Genomic DNA, 23604 nt, shown 5'->3' on the forward strand with positions numbered 1-23604 from the left:
TTTTTTTTTTTTTTTTTTAGGTTTAGAATCATCAACTTCTGAGTATATTTATGAGAATAAAATGTGTTAGTGCCATGAGGATATGAGGGACATTTAGAATATTGTCATCTGATTCTATTTAGAGTAAAATACACATTTTACTTTTAGAGCATGAATATCTCCTATTAAAATTAATTTAGAAGTGAGGACTTAGTGCCTCTTTAAGTACAGTACTTTTTCTTTTTACTTAAAATGTGTTAGGAATCATTCTTCGGTTTTTGCTTTTACTCCAAAATGCACATCACAGCACTGGCAAGGAACTGCGAATTTTCTCAATCAGGTTCAACCAGTTGAAATGTGATGCTGTTGTGGAGACTTGTCACAGCCAACCTTTGAAACAAAAAAAAATGAATAAAAAAAGCTACCCTAGCTCTTGTTTTCATTGGTTCTGTGTGCATCTCATTCTAAGCTCATCTGGTCTACCTCATATATAAAGCTTGTAAATATAAAGACCCAGCAGTTGATTGACAAGAGTACAATTAAGTTCCATTTAAGATTCCGTTTGCAACCTGTACTAAAAATGATCGTAGCCTGTAGAGTTGGGACCAGTACTCTTCCTTCCCCAGTTTTTCTCATAACCAAGTACAAGTCCTTCAGTCTTATATTAATATATTCTTCCATTGTGGCTTTCTAAAAATGAATCCTGAGGTTCAGCTATGTTGTTGATTAATTTTATTTCTGTTCAGATTTTGAAATTTGAATATTAGTGGAATTATTATATTAAAACTATTTGTTACAGGTCCTGTATTTCAATATATTATGGTAGTAATATTCATTAGATAGGTGGACTTTATATTTTCCTTTTTCTCTTATTTTTACAGTAGGAGTTAGAGCTCATTTTCTGACAATAAATCATGGAATAGTTCAGAATAATCTTAAACGAAGTTAGTGTTGCTTAGTATATTTGTATTTTAAAACTATTTTGTTTTTGTTTTTCTAAGAGCAGCTTTTAATATAAGAAACCATAAAATCATTTTGAGTTGACGTGGTGTATTTTTCTGTTGCTAAAATGAATGCAGTAACTTTGTGTTTGAAGATTCACGTGTGCTCACTATCCCACATACTGGATATTAAAAAAATAGTTTTAATTACTAAGTAGTTTTAATTATTGAAAATCACATTTATGATTCCATAAATTGTGAAGGTATAAAAATTGATGTTTAAAAACATTTAATCATTTTTAAGTATTAACCAAAAACTATAAAATACTCGCAGTAGAAATTCACAGATTAAAGGAGCACAGGGAAAGAAAATCCATCAGAGCTTACTATTTATTTAAATGATAATTTGACAAAGGGGAAATTTTATTCCATCTCATAGAGAGTTATTTAAGGGCTTAGATCAAAACACTTTGTCGTGATTTGCATCACAGCCACATGTAAGGATGCCCTATCTTTGACTTTAGGGAAATGGGCACTGACTCAACAGTCCTGGCTGAATCTTTTCTATGGGAATTCCAATTAGGCTCTCAGGTTGGTTTTACCCAAGGAGGTTCCTAATACTGTTCATAATAATAAGGTCAACGTTGACATTTTCAGGTTGCCATTCTGGTCAGGTTACATACATTTTGCTCAGTAATAAGAATCATAAGCTGATCAAGAAAACAATGTTTTTGTTTTCAAATGCGAATACAGTAACTTTTGAAATCAGAATATCTCTAGAACATTTCAACAAATTACTTCAGCATCGTTTTCTTGCGGCAAAATGTGTTTTTGTTGACAAAAAGAGAAACCAATATTGTATTAGTTTTTATGGCTTGTGGAGTATTCAGATACAGCAAGTTTTGAGTTTGTGATGCTTGTCTGGCACATAAAATCCTGGAGATTCTTCTCTATTTTAAGAATTGGGGGGAAAAACCTAAGAAACCTTGTATTTGGAAAACTAAAACTCATAACACTTTTCATTATTATTCATTATTCAGAAAGAATAGTGGAACAGAATTATAGCTGAACAATATTTAATCAGAGCTAGAGGAAGTGAAAACAAAATACAATATAAAAACCAAGGCTCTCTAGAATCTCTCTGCAGGGGAGAAAAAAATGGCAAGTACTAGTTATTGTTCAAACATGGTATCTGTTACTCAGGGCCTGTACACACTTGATGAAAATTAAGGGCAAGCATACTCAGAATTTAAATATTCAAGAATATATTCCCTAAAGAGCTAGGTAAGTCTTAAGTACATATGAAAATTTAGATTGAAATACTAAGTTAAAGTAGCAATTTCTCTAAATTTTAAAAGTAGCTGCAACATAAAAGTTAAATTTTGAAATGTTGTCTTATCCTATATTTGTAAATGATTTAGGTCTTGCTTGGGATTATTCATTTAATAAGCTTACTGTAATCTCTAAATTTAAAAAGTGGTAATACCTGCAGTGATACCTAAGTGACTCAGTAAGTATTAATAATACTATACAATGCCTGTTAAAATAGATCTAATTTTAGTTAATAAATAATCATGTTTTAAATTTATGCAATGTTTGCAAAGTTTTTCCAGTTTGAGAAGAATGAATGTAATTTTTATATTAGAATATTGTTATCTTATGGAAGAGTAAAAGGTTTACTACTATAATAGCTATATATTAATTAATAAAGAGTTTGGTTTCTGAAGACATAAGGGCTCCTTCCTGGGTATATCCATAATTAAAGCTCAGTCTATATTAAATCTGGAAACTCAGAAATAATTTTGGAAGGCCTGTTACTAAAATATACAAGTAGAATTGGGTTTTTCTCCAAATTGAGTTTTTTTATGTGTAATGAAAAATAGTTTTTATGAAATTTCTTAATGGTTGAGAATTCCTATTACACTATAATCTTTTCTTCTAGATGGGTCAGAATATTTCATAGAATAAACAAAGCAACATAGGAAGAAAATACCTATTGGTAATAAACATTTAGAAATCTATCCTAGTAAGTTTAGAAATTAAATATTTCTGAACAAAAACAGCAAAAAAAACCAAAACAAGACAAAACAAAAAACCCAGAGTTGAAAAAATGAGTAGGTGGAGGACATGGTGACTTTAAATAAACTGGGAGAGCCCACGTGTTTTTTTTTCTAAGTGAAGCTGAATACTTTCCTAGAATCTCTGTTAAAAAGAGAATGGTACTTTAAAAAAAAAAAATGGCAGTGCCAAATCTTTGCTACAAAATCACTGACTTAAAGCATCTGTTTCCCAAGCTGCTCTTGTGCCAGAGAGCTGAAACTGCACTGCTCTCAGTGACAGAGCTCAGCATTAGACAAATTATGCTGAAACCGATTCATTGGAACAAAGAGCTCCCATAGGCTGAAGCCACAAGCATCTGTTTTCTAGTGCCAGGATACAAAATGTGCAAAACTCATGAATTGTAGAAGAACAGTATGAAATAGAAAGTGGAGATCATTGATGAGAAGAAATGTGCTATGTTCAGGATATAGTGAGGTTTTCTACCTCTAGAAGCTTATTATGTAAAATATGCCTTCTATGTTTTTAAGAAATTGTGATGAATATTTTCAGTGGTAAGTGGGTAACGCAAAAGAATGTGACTGTAGTTCCAAATAAACTAAAGGAAAACTTCCTTGATGCTTAACATTATTTCTTGTCAGGTAGCCAAGATTCTTAGCCAACCCTGTCTGATTGACCCAGTTAGAGAGTAGGCCGCTTAGATCTTGTTAGTCCTTTATTATGTTACGCATGGTTTAAGGAAAGGTTACAAACACATAGGTAACTTCAAAAGAAAATCTTATTGAGGGGCGCCTGGGTGGCTCAGTCGGTTAAGCATCCGACTCTTGATTTTGGCTCAGGTCATGATCCCAGGGTTGTGGGATCAAGCCCCGCATCTGGCCCGCACTGGGCATGAGCCTGCTTGATATTCTCTCTCTCCCTCCTCCCTCTCCCCCTCCATCTTCCACTCCCCCCCCCCCGGAAAAAAAAAAAAAAGAAAAAATCTAATCAAGGGAAGGATTTGATTTAATTTATACCCTCATCACATTATACCAGAACTTTTACCTTACCTAAAGTTTTGAATCACTGTGATTTCACCTGTTTGTTGCATCTTCTGGTACAGGTGTCATTTTTTTCTTCCAGTTTTATTGAGATATAATTGGCATGCAGCATTGTATAAGTTAAATTATACAGCATGATTTCTCTTACATATGTTGTTAAGTGATTACCACAGTAAGTTTAGCATCCCTCATCTTAGGGCGTGTGGGTGACTCAGTCGGTTAATCATCTGACCCTTGATTTTAGCTCAGGTCACGATGTCAGGATTGTGGGATCAGGCCTGCATACCTGCTCAGCACAGCGTCTGCTTGAGATTCTGTCTCTCCCTCTCCCTTTGCCCCTCCCCCTTGCTTGCTAGTGGGCTCTGTCTCTCTTAGAAAGAAAAAAAAAAAAATCCATGGGGCACCTGGGTGGCTCAGTCAGTTAAGCGTCTGCCTTTGGTTCAGGTCATGATCCCAGAGTCTTGGGATCAAGTCCCACATCAGGTTCCTTGCTCAGCGGGAAGCCTGCTTCTCCCTCTGCCTGCTGCTCCCCCTGCTTGTGCCATGTCTCTCTTTCTGACAAATAAATAAATATAATCTTAAAAAAATCTATATCTCATACAGATACAGGGAAAAAAATGTTTTCCTTGTGATGAGAACTTTTAGGATCTACTCTCTTAGCAGCTTTCAAATATACCAGAGAGCAATGTTTAGTCATCATGTGCCCTTCTTAAATGAAACAATCCAGGTAACAAATGGTAAAGACATATGAGAGCCTAGAAGAATTAATAGTGAAATTGTTTATACGTGACTCATTAAAAATTGATAACATATTGCTCTTTTATATCTCAGCCTTAAAGTGTTCTGTAACCCAACCTTGAATTACAAAGGTTTTTGCTTGTCAGTGGATAAAGGTAATAAAAGATGAAGAAATTGAACAGAGAACTTGATTGGAATTTGATGCTAAATTACCCTTCTTTCTTTTTATAGGCATGCGTATCATTCTGTTTCAACTCCCCCTGTTTACCCTCCTAAAAATGTCGCTGACCTGAAACTACATGTGGCAACGACATCCCTCCAGAGTTCTGATGCCGTCATCATCCATCCTGGAGCCATGCTTGCTATGCTGGACCTGCTGGCCTCTGTTGGGTCAGTGACACAGCCAGAAGTAAGCTTGGATATGGTAGCTCCTCTCCATCTTTAATAAGGGAAAGGACGTGAATATGACTGTATAATCAAGGAAGTGGGGCCCAGAAAGACAGACTGATAGAGAACCGTTCCATATTACATACTAAAGTAGGAAAGGAAAAAATAGGGTTTTTTTTTATTTGGGCCCTAAGTTTCTTAATGAGATAGATATGTATGTTTTAGAATACAATTCATTTGTCACAAATGCAACCAAGACAGGTGCTAAAATAATTATCTCTCCTTATAAATCCTGCTCAGCAGTGGAAATTATTAATAGTACAGAAAGAAAAATGACTGAAGATACCACTTTGGGGCTATTTATCTGTTTTGACTTGTAGCACTCAAGAGTTGGGGTGAATTAGAGCTTTGGTGACTAATTTGTTAAGTGGTATATGGCCTCTAAGGCCTAAAGGGTCACAATTGTAAATGATAGGCTTTCCTTGAAACTGGTTCTTTACCCATCATGTAAAAGACCTTGCATTCATTGTTCCTACAAAAAATTAAAATACTATTAGTTATATAGTCATTTAATACAGAAGACTTAGAAGAGCGTGGAGTCTGGCTGGGTATGCTTCCAGCAAAGTGAGGCTAGGACACATTTGCCTAGCTCATTTCTAGAGTTGCTCCATCTCTCCAAGTCAGCTTCTGAACTCCTCTGAAGGTAATCAGAAACGCGTAGAGACCTCATATTAAAAGGTGTGCTTCCTGTGGAGAGAACTATCACCTTTCTTACTAAGAACGCCCTGGTGGCATGGATTTCTTTAACTTTAGCATGCTCTGGACCTTCAACTCGCTGTGGCAAATATCTTACAATCCCTGGTGCACACGGAGAGAAACCAGCAGGTCATGTGTGAAGCGGGTCTTCACGCACGGCTGCTGCAGCGGTGCAGCGCGGCGCTGGCCGACGAGGACCACTCGCTGCACCCGCCCCTCCAGCGGATGTTTGAGCGATTAGCCTCCCAGGCCCTGGAGCCCATGGTGCTGAGGTCAGTACGTTCTCTTTTGCACAGTTGAGTAAGCCACAATTAGTAATGACAGTTCCTTCAGTCTTTATATCCAAGAGTTCCTGCCTTCATAGACATACATTCAAGTATCTGTGGGCAAAACCAGAATAATAAAAATGGGCAAAATGCTTGGAATGTCAGTCTTAGTAAGTCTAGTTATTAGAAAACAGGATGTTCCTGTCCATGGGTTATTCCTTCCACTCGAATCCAGCAAACTCTCCTTTAAAAATAGTCATGTTATGTTTATATGACTTGCATCTACTTTATATTGAAGAACTTTTTATATATAAGAACTCTTAAGAAATGCTTTTTAAATGTTTTTATTTTAAAATACTTTATGGATTTAGAGAAAGTTGTAAAGATAGAGAAGTTCTGTGTCCCTTTCACCCAGTTTCTTCCACTGGTTACATCTTATGTAACTATAATACAAGCTGAAAACTGAGAAACTGATATTGCTACAATGTATCCTTGTATGCTACAGTTCCCTGTTATTTATCACATGTGTAGATTTATGTGCCCACCGCACACTCAGAATGTCACAAAAATCGCCCTAGTCCTGCTACTCCTTTACTGTCACATTCACTTCCCTAGCCACCCCCCCCCCCATTCCTAGCCCCTGGAAACCACGAATCTCTTCTCCATCTCCATAATTTTGTCACTTTGAGAATGTTACATAAAGGAAAGTATATAGTATGTGACCTTTGAAGATTGACTTTTTTCACTTTTTGTAATGCCTTGGAGATGCATCCAAATTGTTATGTTTCAACAATTTCTTTTTAATGCTGAGTAGTATTCTAGGGTATGAATATACCTTCCACAGTTTACCCTTTCAAGAAATATATATATTCAAATCTTGGTAATGTAAGAGAAACAGTCCTCTGTGTTTTAGCGATAAAACCCTTTATTTTTTTAAAAAAAGATTTAGAGAGAGATAGAGCACACTTGGGGAGGGGCAGAGGGAGAGAAGAGAGAGAGAGAGAGAGACTCTCCACTGAGCACAGAGTCTGCCATGGGGCTCAATCCCAGAACTCTGAGATCATGACCTGAGCTAAAACCGGGAGTCGGCCGCCTAATCGACTGAGCTACCCAGGTGTTCCTGGGGATAAAACCCGTAAAAAAAAAAATACTTTCCTTGAGGGGCGCCTGGGTGGAATCCAGCTCTTGATTTTGGCTCGGGTCTTAGTCTCAGGGTTGTGAGATCGAGCCCCCACTGGGAGTGGAGCTTGCTTAAGATTCTCTCTCTCTCTCCCTCTGCCTCTCCACTCCCCTCTCTCTCCCTCTCTTTCAAATAAATAAACATATATATATTTTTTTTCCTTGAAATTACTTGCCAAACAGATTTCAAGTATAAGTCATCTTGTCCCTCCTTATAAAAATATACTATATCTCATCACTTTCAGATATAAGCAGCTCTCTTTATGAGATAATTTTCTTTTCTGCTGAAGTACTCCTTTTAGGAACTTTCTTAAAAATGGTTGGCCCTTATTTATAATTTATATTTTTTAATTGGTTCCAAATAATGGTGGATTAAATAAACCGTGCTATAAACATTAAACAGTATTGTATCAGGCACTGTGTAGTAGGCCTTCGCAATACCAAGATGAGTGAGACTGTCCCTACTCACTTTGTCCATCATCTTATGGAGATATTCAGAGACCTAAAATATTGCAAATAGCATGGAGTTTTTCCCCTGATCATTTTTGGTAATCTGCTTTAAAAGTAGAGAGAATGAATGAGACAGATTATCTCATACTTAATACCAGTATTTTATTAAATAACTTATATTGCCTACTTAGGTAAACAGTAAGCAATGGAGACCAACCATTTGCACATGCTCAGTTTTCACAGTGAATAAATTTTCAGAACAAAAGTTCTCATGATAGTACAGATACCAGAGTTGATGAACCATAGGCTATAAGGTTATAAACTAATCATATATTGTACTCTACATGAAAAACTGGCAAACGGGACCTAATTTAAAGTTTCTTTTTCTGGTCTAGGGAGTTGAAAATTCAGAGAAGTGATCTCCCCCCCCCCCCTTTTACGTGATGACATAAATGACTGGATATGAAGGACTCTTATTTGTGTAACTCCTAGACAATTCAGTACATTTTTGTACATCACATTTCAAGAGAACATGCTCCCCAAATTTCATTTTTTCGCCCTTTACAATAAGCTAGGTAATTCAAATGTAAAATTAACATTATATATTAGTTTATAATAACTGTTTGGATTGCTTTTGTATTTTTAAGTAGTCTGTTATAATTCATGAGACCCCATATCTTGTGTGTTTGGTTTATGAGTTCTGTAACTGCTTTGTTCCTTCTACAGGGAATTTTTGCGTTTGGCAAGTCCATTAAATTGTGGTGCCTGGGACAAAAAACTGCTAAAACAATATAGGGTCCACAAACCAAGTTCACTGAGTTATGAGCCAGAGATGAGGAGTAAGTTGATCTTTGAAGTTCCCTTTTTTGGTTATTGCGTATATGAAAATCATGTTGGGGATGAGTATTATTTCAAGGAGTTTTACAGTGAAAGAAAGGAAAGGAAAGGGATTGTTGTTATTTACATGAGGAAGCATAAAATCTGGTTGGCTGACTGAAGAAGGGGGCAGATGGGGGTGAGAAAGGAATCACTGATGGAAGCAGGATCCCGTGGAGATGAGAATTACGTGCAGAGTAACACTTGGCTTGAAAGGGGCAATACCTCTTTCTCAGAGGATTCATAATTTCTTTGCCTTCCTCAAGTAGCCTCTGCCACCCGAACTAGGGTGGGTAATTAGCTTGTTAACACACCGTGGGTTTGCAGGATGGCTGCTGCAGGGGACGTGGAGGACAGGAGATGAGACATCCTGATAAAAGTAGTTGAAGAGCTACACCGAGGAGTATAGGCTGGATAGAAAAGAAGTGAAACAGAAGGGGGAATGAACCACGAGAGACTATGGACTCTGGGAAACAAACTGAGGGCTTCAGAGGGGAGGGAGGTGGGGGAATGGGATAAGCCGGTGATGGGTATTAAGGAGGGCACGTATTGCATGGAGCACTGGGTGTTATATGCAAGTAATGAATCATGGAACTTTATATCAGAAACTGGGGATGTACTGTATGGTGACTAACATAAAAAAAAAAGAGTGAAACCAAGCAGCAGTGCTGGGCCGGGAGAAAAGGGATAGGTCACCGGACTGGAGAATAGTGGCTAGGACAGAAAGCAAATGTGGTGAGAGAAAAGGACTGAGAGAGCTGGAGGAAGAGGAGTGGGGGAGAACAATGGCAATCAAAATTGGAGCAGTGAAACATGCGAGGGAAAGGACCATGCTGGAATCGTGGCTCTGGAGTGAAGTAGAGGAGCGGTTGATCCTAGAGCTCGAAGTGGGGTGTTAGATGGGTTGCTCATTTGGACCTGGACATGCCCCAGAATGCTGGCAAGCACTAGTACAGAGAAGACCGAGAATGACCTGCCAGTAGCAGCAGAAGGCAGTCTCGCAGACAGGTGTGTGGTAGTGTGGCTGAGAGGGGCCCCGAAGAGACGTTTCCGCGTGGGCTGCTGGAATGATGCCTGGCGACTGGCAGAGCACAGGCACTGCCTCCTACCAGTCTGGCAGGGACCCCTGAGAGGCCACGGATTCCACCCGAGACGTGGACAAGCACGCCCTCAGCAGAGAGCTGTGTGGCACTGGACCTCTTCCTAGTGCGAATTCTCTGCTTTTGTTGGTTTTTTTTTTTCTTTACGATTCATTTGTATAATTATGAGCTGTGGTGATAGGCATTTGTTTTGATGGATTGAAGTCACCATTACTAGCAAAGCAGGAAAGAATAAAACTTAGAAAAGCAGAACGGCTGCTCTGAAAGGAGGTAGTGAAGGTTTCGTTCATCCCCTTGTTCTTTCAGGTGAGAATCCAAAAGATTAAGCAATGTCCCCCTGTTCTTTCAGTCTTAATTTTTTCTCCTGCGAATTATCATCAGTGATTAGTGAATACTGTGTTTTGGAAACTAAGATCTTTTGAGTTGCTGAACAGTTTTACTGGAAAACAAAGTATTGCAGTTTTTCATGTTTGTCAGTATACCTCCCCTAGATGTATATGTGTTGCTTTTGTACTTAACACGGTTCCTTAGAATTGGATTGTGATTTCCTTTACAAAGAGTAGAAACAAAAATAGTTCCTTTAAGAGAAGATCGAAATATCTTCATGGTTGCCTGAATGCTTAGCACATTTAAGAGAGAAAACAATTGTATTTATGTAGTTTATCTTGAGAGGGAATATTTTCTCCATTTTTTACATTGGAAATGTATTCCTGAAAAATAGGCCAGTTTGTTTAAAATTTGTCTTTTTATTCTCGACGTTGTTACCATTTATGCACATAGGAATTTTTAAATTCAAGTACTTTTGTGATTACATATTTAATTATAATAATTGTAAGGGAAGGGTTAAAAGGAAGAAAATGGGAGAGAAGCAAGTTTTTGCTATTTATCTGATTATTTTTATGATAAAGATGACCTGTTTCTTCCTACTGTAATTCTTCTAGAATATTTTGCTTTCTTCTCAAAGAGAGATAATAATTCCTTGAAATAAAAGTATAATCTGGCTTTTAGAAACATCATTATCTGTAATTTATAACTAAATTACATTGTAACAGTGGCTTGGATAGTGGTTGTACTCTGTAGTATCCAACATTTCTGCAGTGTGTTTATGACTTTCGTTATAAGTAAAAAGGGAAACACATGCTATTTAAGTTTAAAAATGAACATAAAGTACATTAAAACTGAATAATAGCTTTGGTGTTTTTGAACATAAAATTATTATATATTGAAACTCAAGACTGGTATTTAAAAAATAAGTCTGCTTTGTAAAGTCATTATTTTAGAAATCTGCATGATATTTTTCCCAAGAGATTTTCTTTGACTTACAGGTAGTATGATCACATCTATGGAAGGTTTGGGTTCTGATAATGTTTTCAGCTTACATGAAGATAACCATTATCGGATAAGCAAGAGCCTGGTAAAATCTGCAGAAGGAAGTACTGTACCTCTAACTAGGGTGAAGTGTCTGGTCTCCATGACAACCCCGCATGACATCAGACTTCATGGGTCATCAGTTACTCCAGCTTTTGTTGAATTTGACACATCCCTTGAAGGGTTTGGGTAAGGAATTTGTAAGGTAGCCAAGCCTTATATGATTTTATGCCTCCTACTTGCCTTTGACAAATAGATCTTTGGTTTTAAATATACTTATATATTCTCAAATGATTGAGTTCTTTGAGCATGTTACTTTAAGGCTTTTAGATTTAATTTTAAATTATTTATTATATTAAATAAGTTGATATGTTATAAGAGTCTGGAATCTTAAGACCCATGGTCCAAATTTTTTTTGTAAATTTTTTTATTTTTTGGCAAATAAAGTTTTATTTTAACACAGCCACACTTATGTATGTATGTATTGTCTGTGGCTGCTTCTGTGCTCGAATGGCAAAGTTGAGTAGTCATGACAGAGACCCTCTGGTCTGCAAAGTGTGAAATATTTATGGTTTGGCCCTCCCAGAAAGTGTTTGCCACCTGATTTAGTACAATAAATTTATAGATTATATGCAAATTAAAATTAGATTAAAAATTGTTGGAGTTTACTCATCATCCTTTCCCCCAAATTACCTAGCTTAGTACCTTATACATTATACTCAATGACTATCACATCAAATGAGTAAATAATTTCAAGTGGCAGAAACTGCTATAGTAGCAGAAGCAGCCATAAATCTGTAGAGAATCTAGAAGAGAATCTAGAATAATTTATAAAATCCATTGGCCTCAAAATGGACACAAATGCTAATACTATTGATCTATGTCTATACTCCTCTGTGGGATTCTTATACATCAATCTAAAAATATAAATTGTATTTTAAGAACATTGTCATGTGTTATTATTGAATGATGGCTTAAAACGTATTATGGAATAGTCAAAACTAATCAGCACAGGGGAAAACAACTCAGTGGAAAGGCACACAAGGAGATTTCTCAGCAGTGATGAAATTGTTCCAGTGTCTTGAGCAGGGTTATGCATTGGTGTATTTTATCGTACGTGGCCTATAAATTAAAAAAAAAATTTTTTTTAAGATTTGTTTATTTATTTATTTGACAGAGAGAGAGAGACAGCCAGCGAGAGAGGGAACACAAGCAGGGGGAGTGGGAGAGGGAGAAGCAGGCTCCCAGTGGAGCAGGGAGCCCGATGCGGGGCTCGGTCCCAGGACTCTGGGATCAAGCCCTGAGCTGAAGGCAGATGCTTAAGGACTGAGCCACCCAGGCGCCCCATAGATTTTTTTTTTTTTTTAAAGATTTTATTTATTTGACAGAGACAGCCAGTGAGAGAGGGAACACAAGCAGGGGGAGTGGGAGAGGAAGAAGCAGGCTCATAGCGAGGAGCCTGATGTGGGGCTCGATCCCATAACGCCAGGATCACGCCCTGAGCCGAAGGCAGACGCCCAACAACTGCACCACCCAGGCGCCCCGCCCCGTAAATTTTTAAAAATTTAAAATAAAAATGATGGCACTGGAGATTTTTAAAGTATACCTTTCTGCACTCTCACATAATTACAAGAAGGGAAGGACTTTGTTAGGCACCCAGGTTTATTCCATGATCTCTTCGCTCTAATTACCCCTAAATGATGGCAGTTAATTACTGTACAGTAAGTGCCTAGTGGTAAGAGAAGAAAACAATTGGTCTCTAATATGTACATTGTCTTTTCTCTAACAGCTGTTTGTTCCTGCCCAGTCTGGCCCCTCATAATGCTCCTACAAACAATGCCGTCACAACAGGCCTTACTGATGGGGCTGTGGTCAGTGGCATTGGTTCTGGTAAATACTAACTTTCTTTGCTCATGAGATTCTCTTTTTTTTAGTAGATTATATTTTATTTAGTGTTTATTGCCTTCTTTTTTAAATATAAGTATGAATCAACACAAGCTCTTTCATTGTTACTTTTCTATTTTTATTTTAGGTGAAAGATTCTTCCCTCCTCCATCTGGCTTAAGCTACTCTAGCTGGTTCTGTATTGAACATTTTAGTTCTCCTCCAAATAACCACCCTGTCAGACTTCTTACTGTCGTGCGCCGAGCAAATTCTTCTGAGCAGCATTACGTGTGCCTTGCCATCGTTCTGTCAGCGAAAGACCGATCTCTGATTGTTTCCACCAAAGAGGAACTACTCCAAAACTATGGTCAGTATCTGTCTGTTTCTTTTTGCTTCTTGTGATAATTGAAAGTATTAAATTTCATTATAATATTTATCTTGGGTCCAGCTGGTAATTCTTTTCCAATTTAAATTATTATAGAACAGAACAGGTTATATAAAACATTGAATATTGTTTACCAGTGAATTTTAAGGCACTTTCAAAAGAGACTTAGATAGAAAACAATGGAAAGAGTTCCTAAAATAAGGTTTCATCTCTACTTGCCAAGAAATCACAGCTTTTGCTAGGAAAGCAGATTGCTTGTTTGATATATTTTAGTAAGGATTTTCATTGGCCATGAATTCTGCTTAACTAATGAATATTCATTGAGCACCTGCCTACCATATGTGCCACTCTGTGCTAGACACAATAACATTTTAATTACTTTATCCATCACTTACCTTCAAGGCTTAATACATACCATTTAATAATCCTAATTTCCTAAATCTCTCCCACATGCCATAATGTTACATTGCTGTCCAGTAGAATTTCAAACACAAGACATTCATGCAGATCTTCCTAAATGATGTGAATAACATAAAATATAAATCTTAGTTTACTGAATGTTCTTTGCTCTGAATATAAGCATTTGTAATATAAATACACCTCTTTTTTATCATCTTCTAAATTTATCTTTTGACTGACCAAAAATACCATGTATTGCTTCACATATGCTTGGTATTCAAATATTAATTTGAATGTTAGCTCAATTAGATAGTAAGGCCTCTTTTCTTAGTATTTTTTATGACTAGCACAGAGTAGGCATCAATATAGACGACTGCTTTAAAATTCTTACTAGGACACTCTGTTTGATCCTGTTCTGATGTTTTCCTCCTAATCGAACCTGTCTTCAGTCTTGCCATTTGGGAGACCCACTCTCTCGTTCTTGCCCTACATCTCTGACCTCTCTTTTACAACTTCCCTCAACAGCTTTCTTCTCCGTCCAGGGTTTCATCTTTAGTCTTTGTATTCAAGCTTCTCTTTGTGAGGGAGGGGAGTCTATCTTTATTAAAAAATCCCTTTTAATCCCAGGCATTCCAGAATTGAAATTTTTTTTATTTTTCTGTGTCCCATGCTTTCTCCTCACATTTTAAATGCAAATTAGACATCTTTATATGAATAGTCTTTCTGTAAACAACTCAAACTGTAATGTTTCTTCTTTATAAAACTTGCATCTCTATTTTCCTGTCTTGATAAATGACACCCCCACCACCAGTTAGCCGAGCCAAAAACCTCGAGTCTATCTTGATAATACCACCCCTTTCACTAAGTCTTACCGAATTATGCTTCCTTCTTATTTCTTGAGTCTTCCCTTCCTCTTATGCCCACTGTCATAGATATTATTCTGTTTTTTTAATCACTGATCTGGACTTCCAAGATTTAAATTCTTTGTTTTTGTCTTTGTCTAGACAAAAATAGAAGTAGAACTATATTCTCGCACACACAACAATTACCTTGGTAATCTGGGCAGCCCTGCCACGTAAAACACTTGAAATACAATGTAAATAGACTGAACGAATGAGTGAATATATGAGTGAGTGAGTGAATGAATAAGAAAAGGAAAATAAATGGACAACTTGAAAGGGAAATAATGAGAAAAGTGAATAATGGAGAATTTGGAAGAAAGGATAGAATTTAATGGAAACGTTTAAGGAATGGATCTAGGGATATTTCATTAAACTAGGAAAATATTTTCTATTGTTTTCATGAAATGTAATTTGCAAGACTGCTGTAGTCCATATATCACCAGAATTTACAGTAAGAGATACATTATTTATAGCTGATATTACTACTACAGGAGCCAGCCTCTAAATAGCTGTAGCCCATTAAGATGCGTAGGTAATTAAGAGTTGTCCGAAACCAGTTGGCTCACCAAGATATCCTGACATACCACTGAATGCTGGATATGGCTTAGTCTCAGCCTGAGTCAGAATGTGAAGCTCTCAGAAAATTTTTATAAGTAAAATCTTCTGCAGTTCTGGAGAAGATTCAGTCCGTTCACAGGAAAGGGAAAGGGAAGAGTTCTTAGTTTCGCCCATACTTTTGATCTTTTCTTTCACATCCTTTGGTCCATACACTAGACCTTTCAAAACTGTTTGACTCTGCTTTTCACGTAGTTTCTTCAATTCTTTTCCTATATTAGGTCACCAATTGATAAGATTCTGCCTTTTTTAACTTATCAATGGATGTATATTTTGTATTATCATTTTAAAATATAATCTTGGCATTCCAGTGTATGCTGATACTTTAAGATTCTGAAAGTAAAACTAGTATTTTATTTGTAATTCTTTCTTCATATAATTTAAACTTTTTTTTTTTTTAAAGATTTTATTTATTTATTTGACAGAGACAGTGAGAGAGGGAACACAAGCTAGGGGAGTGTGAGAGGGAGAAGCAGGCTTCCCGCTGAGCAGGGAGCCCGATGCGGGGCTCGATCCCAGGACCCTGGAATCGTGACCTGAGCCGAAGGCAGACGCTTAACGGCTGAGCCACCCAGGCACCCCCATATAATTTAAACTTTTAACTTTTAGTGTATTTACTTGTATGTGCCTATCGTGAAAAACAGTGGGTCTGCTTTAAGTTATATGGTTACAGATCAGCTCTTTTAAAAATTTTTTGGGGGGTAGGTGGGTAGAGGAATGAATTTTCAACATCTGGATGTATACACTGTTATCCCACCCCTTCTTGAATGTTTAGAAGAGTTAAATTAATTTTTAATTAGCTTAACATTAAGTTTGAATTAATATTGACCCATTATTTCCTAGTATGATCAGGCAACATACTGGGTAGCAGAGAGAAGCCAGATGGGAGTCAGGAATGATTGCAGAATGTTAGAAAGTAATCAGAGTTGTCTGGTGAAGCAGGAAACTTGAATCAAAAAATACCTTTCCATGTAGCCACTGTGGAAAACAGTATACAGTTCCCTCAAAAAACTTAAAATTACCATATGACCCATAATTTCACTACTAAGTTATTTTTGAAAAGAACACAAAAACATTAATTCAAAAAGATACATGCATCCCTGTGTTTATTGCAGCATTATTTACAATAGCCAAGATATGGAAGCAACCCAAGTGTCCATCACTAGATGAATGGGTAAAGAAGAGGTGGTGTGGGTGTATGTATGTATGTATGTATATACGTATGTATGTATGTATAAATACATACATACATAATGGAATATTACCAATAGAAAAGAATGGAATCTTGCCATTTGCAATAATGTGGTTGGAACTAGAGGGCATTATGCTAAGTGAAATGAGTCAGTCAGAGAAAGAAAAATACCATATGATTTCGTTTGTATGTGGAATTTAAGAAACAAAAGAAGCAAAGGGGGAAAAAGAGAGAGAGACAAACCAAGAGCAGACTCTTAACTGTAGAGAACAAACAGATGGTAACCAGAGGAGAGATGGGTGGGGGTATGGGTGAAATAGGTGAAGGGAATTAAAGAGTACATTTATCATGAGCACTGAGTAATGTATAGAATTGTTGAATCTCACTCTGTTGTGCGCCTGAAACTAATATAACAAACCTTTCCACTCCATCAGTCACCTCCTTACTACCAGTTATCATCAGACCGGGGTCAGGGCAGTACAACCACAAACTAAGAACAGATCGTTGGCTCTTTGTGTCATTGAGCAGAGCATATAGCAAGAGTAAAATTTTTAATTTTCTGACCAACGCTGTAATCAAATGCATGGCAAAGGAGAATTTCAAAAGACCTTTCATAACAGATCATGACATAATAACCAACTAGTCTCTTTTTGTTGTCTCTTCTAACTTTATCGTCTATTTATTTTGTATTTCACCAGCTGTTATAACTTTATTTGATTATATATTGAGCAGAAGAAAGCAAAACACATTCCAGGTTTTACGTCTTGCTACAGATAAAGTTGTAGAACGAATAGGGCCTGTTCATTTATATCATCACCATTATTATTTTAACACAAAGTCAAGATCTAGATATGAATAATTGTAGAATGAGGATGTTGAGTTTTTTCTTTCCCCTCTTTATTTCAGTTGATGATTTTAGTGAAGAATCCTCTTTTTATGAGATTCTCCCATGCTGTGCCCGCTTTCGGTGTGGAGAGCTTATAGTTGAGGGTCAGTGGCATCATCTGGTTTTGGTGATGAGCAAAGGCATGCTGAAAAACAGTACTGCAGCCCTCTATATTGATGGACAGCTTGTTAACACCGTGAAGGTAAGCATGCGTGTGCTTGTAAGTCTTAACCTGCTCTACTTCACGGGAAAGTTTACGGGTGGGTGTGCGTGTTTGCAGGGGTATATTGTAAATTGCCGTCTTAATTTCAAATTGACCTTTGTTACCCATTTGAACAATATGTTTGGGAGTCATGTGGCTGGCTAATTCATATCACTTGATTAGAGAGGAAGGGAAAGAAGGGCTTACGTAGTACTAAAGAAGTTAGTGAATATGTCAGCGCGTGAGCCAGTTGGCTCAGTGATTTTTCACAACAGAAAAGCCAGCTGAGGGATGCCTAAATAACCTGTGAGCACACTGTTTTGCCATCACTTTATCGTTCTTACGCATTCCAGTAGACTCTGTTTTCCTTTGGAGCTGGAATTGTTTTCATTCATCCAAATCTGTTTTCAGATCGCCCAGATTAGTCCCTGATAATAATAGTAGGTGTTCCATTACTGTTTGCTGAATGAATGAGTGTATAAATATTCCTGTAGATATAGATACATGGTATTCAGAAGAGAGGCAAGAGAGTTGAAATAACTGGTAAAGAGTCAGAAGTTCTTTTTTTGTATCAGGATGAATGCCGCTAGTTACTTCTGACAGAACTCAGGTAGCAAGCTGTTAAAATGCTTTAGCTATCTAAAAGATAGTATCCATTTTTATAGCGATTATCTCTTGAAAGAAGCAACAAAAGCGAAGTTTGTCCTTTTGTGTGAATTAAAGTTTAAAAAACAGTGAAATCAGCAGCTTCCTTGAATGCATTTCCTTCGTTAATGATATTTTATTGTGACATTGTGTTTCAAGAAGATAAACCCTAAAATGTACTCTGTCGGAATAGTCATTGTTTGTTTTGTACATATGATGGCATTTGAAATGGGCTTGTGGATTCTATAGTAGGTTGCTCCTTTGTTATTTTTAGTGTTATTTAAAATAAAAATGTCCTTAGCTTCTAAACATTGAGAGGTAGATTTATTGTTGATACATTTACATCGTCGTCATCACCGTGCCTGTGAGGAGTCAGCGGTCCCGGGAAACCAGCTTTAGGCTGCGTGGTGGTCTGCACACACACTGTTAAGGTCACCAGGAGCTGTTCTGTAATCTATGGAGTGATGTAATCTGAAGCGAGGACAGTGGTACCAAAAAACATCCTTCCTACCATCGAGTAGTAGAAGCTGCCTGTGCCACAAGAAACAATTTGACTTCATTATCTCTTATACTCTAATTATATATTTGTTATGAATGAATTGAATGATAGTTTTGCACTTCGTCAGTAAATAAACACTAATGTAATTTCAAATCTGAGAATGTGTTTTACATTGAGATTATGGTTATATAAATTACATAATAGAACTTAAATTTTATCACTTTTAGAGCACTTGACCCATTATAAAACACTTCTCATGAATATAATTTAATTTGACAGACTCACATTGAAGGCGACATAGCTAATTTCAGGACTACTTGAATTCCGTAGTTGGAAAGCTCTGCTTTTATATCAACCCAAAAATTTCATAGAAGCATCATTAATTTGGTATGCAAACCAACCAGATAGTAACAGTATCCCTCTATCTGATTGTTTCCCGTTCTTACGTTAGATAATTTATCAGAGAGTTGGATAATAACAGATTTCCGTCTTCCACATTCGTGTTCCAGAATCTTGGCCTGCCCTCGTATTTCTCAAAGCAGCTGCTTCTGTACATTCGTAAAGTTGCATCATGACCAGAGAATACTGAAACTATACACAAAAAGTGGTTATTTTCCTGGTGAAAGTGGGGGGTTTGGGGTTCTGTCTCATACATTTGCTTTCATTTCTTTCACAGCTGCATTATGTTCACAGTACTCCTGGGGGCTCAGGTTCTGCTAACCCACCTGTGGTCAGCACAGTCTATGCGTACGTTGGCACTCCACCTGCCCAACGCCAAATTGCTGCATTGGTTTGGCGCCTGGGACCCACGCATTTTCTGGAAGAAGTTTTACCTCCATCAAATGTTACTACCATTTATGAACTAGGACCAAATTATGTTGGAAGCTTTCAGGCCGTATGTATGCCATGTGAGTAACTTAAAAGTATAAAACTTAGCTCCTGCCGTGTAGATCTGTGAATCAGGGTATATACGGGTTTGTAGATAGGGTATGGATGGGGTTGTACTTTATGTTTGTCTTACAAAAAGAGCCTTTTCCTTCACTCTTCGTCAGTGTGATACTGTTGACCAGTCACTCCTAGTCCCAGTGCTCTCCTCCACTGATGGTACTATACTTTCCTGAGTTTTGTCTTCATGCCTGATCACAAATTTTCTAGTTCTCATTGGCTCCAAGATATGTATGCTCTCCAAGAGTCTAACCAGAGCTTGCTTCTCATTCTATAATTTCTCTTATTATATAAGCATCTTAAGGTGTATCTATTCTGGTTAGAGGAAGGAGAGATGTTTCCAGAAAACACACACACACAAATATATTTCAGGTTAGACCAGTAACATCAGTTTTCCTCATCCCTTTACTCCTACAGTCCACTTCTTGTTATCCTTACTCCCAAAAGAAATTTAGAGTCAAAGGAACTGATGTAGGAGTACTCTTTCCAAGTGATGTTCCCCATCCTCTTGTTCTCATTCTCCCAAAGTTCTCAGAAGCGTTAGGACAAGTATATTTAAATGATGATAGTTCTGTGGCTAAGTAATTTGTTTTTCACTCATGTTCTTTTTTTTTTTTTTTTTTAAGATTTTATTTATTTATTTGAGAGCGTGCACAAGCGGTGGGGAAGGGGAGAGGGAGAAGCAGACTTCCCGCTGAGCAGGGAGACTGATGTGGGACTAGATCCCAGGACCCTGAAATCGTGTCCTGAACCCAGGGCAGATACTTAGCCAGCTGAGCCACCCAGGCGCCCCTCTCTCACTCATGTGCTTGATTTAGATAGCGTCTAACAATAGCTAACACTGAGCACTCAGTATGGGCAGTAAGTTATTACACATGAAGGGCAGAGCTGTTCTGAGCCCTTCACATGGATTTGTTCATCTCCTCAAAACATTGGTACTTACGTACTGGTTTTATAATCCCCATTTTACAGATGAGGGAACTGAGGTACAGAGGTGTGGAGGTCACATATCTTTTAAGTGATAAAGCAGGATTCAAACTTAAGCCATCTAGCTTCAAAACTTGTATTCTTAACTGCTCTGCTGTGTTGTTTAGAAGAATATAGAGAAGCACATAACGGGAGCTATCACTGGGCAGGAGACCTACTGCTACGAAACTTAGAGGCATTCTACTCATGTTCATGCTCTTTCTCCTTTGATCCGAAGGGGAGAAGTGTATTTCTTTGATAACAGTTAAAACTCTTTTCCTTTACATTATGCTATTTGTAAAGCACATTTTAAGAATAAAACTTGGAATGTAGAGGTCTGTGACTAGGTGGTTTTCTCTATTTTCTGAAAAGAAATGAAGAGCTGAAAATTTAAATAAAACAGTTTTTAAATTTAGCTCTCATGTTCCACTTTAAAAGGTTTTTGAGTTTACCCATTTAAAAATGACAGTAAGAATAAAACATTTGTGTTAGGATAAGGAGAAATAGTGACAGTTTTGAAAAGGATTGTTATTCCTTTGCAGGTAAAGATGCAAAGTCTGAAGGTGTCGTCCCGTCTCCTGTGTCATTAGTGCCAGAAGAAAAGGTGTCCTTTGGCCTCTATGCACTCTCCGTGTCTTCCCTAACGGTGGCAAGAATCCGGAAGGTCTACAACAAGTTGGACAGCAAAGCCATTGCTAAGCAGGTAAGCAGAATGATTTCCCGGGAAGCTGTGGCGGGTTCTCTCAGGAACAGTGTTTCAGAGAGTTGTTACGGGTACCAGCCAAGTATGAATAGTCACTGGAAACTCTGCCTCTCCTGTATTGCTTATATTTGTTTTATTTGGCTTTGGATTTAAGCCAAAACATAATTAGATATTAAGCTTAATTTGGAAAAGTGAGAATTTCCTTCTCTCTGCATGATTTATATTTGTTCTTTTTTTTAAAATAAGCAATTAAGAAATTGAATGGCAGAAAACAAAAGAAAACAATTGCTCTTCTTAAGGTTATAACTGTGTGCCGGGTACCATCTTGTTTAGGACACAGCAGTGTATTTAGAGAAAATGCCTGCCTTTATGGCTCTTACATTGTAGTGGAAGAGACAGATGATAATAACTAAAGAAATAACCTAATCATAGGTTATGTTCAAAGGTGAAGAGTGCTCTGCAGAAAAATAAAGCAAAGAAGGAGAAAGCAATCAGCTTATAGTGTTAAATAGGATGGTCAGAGGAGCCCTCACTGTGAAGGTGAAATTGGAGAAGACTTGAGAGAGGTGAGGCAGCAAGCCATGAGAATATGCAGAATGGGATACGGACACGGCGCGGGGGGTTTTGTCCCAGCGGTGTAAGTGCTAAGGCCCTGAGGAAGGTCGTGCCTGCTGCAAAGGCAGGTGTGGCTAGAACAAATGAGAGAAGACCTGGGTAGTGGGAGAGGAACTCAACTAGGTGATGGGGACTAGACTGTAGGCAGTGGTAAAGGCATTGGCTTTAACTAAGTGACATGGGAAGCATTATAGGGTTCCGGACCTAATGAATGAAATGTTAGCCCGGATGACTATGACCTCTATTGAATAGACTGAAGGGGGACAAGTTTTATAATAATTCGTGTGAGTGATCATGGTGGTGAGTACTGGGGTGATAGCAGTGGCCGTGATGAGAAATGATCAGATTTGAAGTATATTTTGAAGATCAAGCCAGCAGTTTTTGGTGATTGGGTGTGAATCGTGAGGGGAAGAAAGGAATGAAGGGTAATTCCAAGGTTTTTGGCTCTAACAGTGAAGAAAATAGGGTCACTTTTTTTGATTCGGAGAAAACTTCAGGAAGAGTAGTTTGGGGAAGAATTCTGAGAACTGTGTTTTGGAAAAATTTGAGAAGCGTATTAGATATCTTAGTGGAGATCTCAGAGCCGTTGGAAATAGGAATCTGGAGTTTGGAATTGAGGTTTGAACCACGGATGTTCAGAGGTGGTATTTAAAGCCACGAGACTAGATGCTTTCACTGAAGTGTGGGTATGGATAGAGAAAGGTTACAGACCGAGACCTGGGACATCCAGTACTGTGGAGCTGAGGAGATAAAGAACCAGCAGAAAACAGTGAGGAGTAGCAGCCAGCCAGAAAGAAAAACCAGAAGAGTTTGATGTGTTAGAAATCGGTGATTCACCATGGCAAATGTGTCCGGTCAAGAAAGACCGGGACCGGGGACTGACGAAAAGTGGGGTCTAGCGAGGTGGGAGTCATCAGTGAGCTTGGGAAGCTGTTTTGGCTGATTAAGAGAGGCAAAGACCAAGGGAGGAAATCAGGAAACTGGAAGGAAGGGATTTGGGGACAGTAAGTATTTACAACTCTTGTGCAGTCTTATGTCTGTAAATACATGTACCATCTTTAAAGGAACATGAACTGTAGGTAAATTTAGTTCTACAGGTAACAGCAGAATTAAAGTCTTAGGATTGTGTTTGCTTTGAAAGCACGTTATGTGTTTGTGTGTGCACGTGCAAAACTTAACATTTCTTTTCTATAGGCATGTTTTATCTATGAACACTTGAATAATTGATGTGACGTTTACTTGGATATGAAGTAAAGCTAATATTATGTTCACTAATCAGAAATACTGTGAGGCAGCGAGTGATAAGAACTTTAAAACCATGACCGAGTTTCATTCAGAAAGATCTCTGAAGCTATTTCCAGAGACCCCACTCACCATCGTTATCTCAGTAGACTGTACTTAATTTACTTTCTGTGACTTTCTACCCTTTGGAAGAGCTCGTGCATTAAAAAAAAAAAAAAAAAATGAATGCCCATGTTTTTAATATTCTGATATGGAGAGAAAGAAATGATATGTTACTAATCATGTATTTTTTTCCCCCAATCAAAATGTTCAGACTCTTCTGTAGTTACATTTTATTTCCCTTTTTCCTATTCTTCAGTTAGGCATTTCCTCCCATGAGAACGCCA

At 37.6% G+C, this 23604-nt stretch overlaps 1 protein-coding gene across 1 annotated transcript in view; it reads left to right on the forward strand.

The window, feature by feature from the left end:
* The window catches only part of WDFY3 (WD repeat and FYVE domain containing 3), a 235221-nt gene that overhangs the window by 108249 nt on the left and 103368 nt on the right, over positions 1 to 23604 (forward strand). Inside the window, exons 14-22 of the mRNA XM_008693320.2 lie at positions 4988 to 5165; positions 5957 to 6171; positions 8521 to 8633; positions 11096 to 11327; positions 12928 to 13028; positions 13171 to 13389; positions 17422 to 17603; positions 19424 to 19655; positions 21201 to 21361. Of these exons, the coding sequence (XP_008691542.2) occupies positions 4988 to 5165; positions 5957 to 6171; positions 8521 to 8633; positions 11096 to 11327; positions 12928 to 13028; positions 13171 to 13389; positions 17422 to 17603; positions 19424 to 19655; positions 21201 to 21361 (1633 nt within the window). The remainder of the gene's footprint in view (positions 1 to 4987; positions 5166 to 5956; positions 6172 to 8520; positions 8634 to 11095; positions 11328 to 12927; positions 13029 to 13170; positions 13390 to 17421; positions 17604 to 19423; positions 19656 to 21200; positions 21362 to 23604) is intronic.

This window comes from Ursus maritimus, unplaced genomic scaffold, assembly GCF_017311325.1.
Source record: "Ursus maritimus isolate PB19 unplaced genomic scaffold, ASM1731132v1 scaffold_8, whole genome shotgun sequence".
NCBI lineage: Eukaryota > Metazoa > Chordata > Mammalia > Carnivora > Ursidae > Ursus > Ursus maritimus.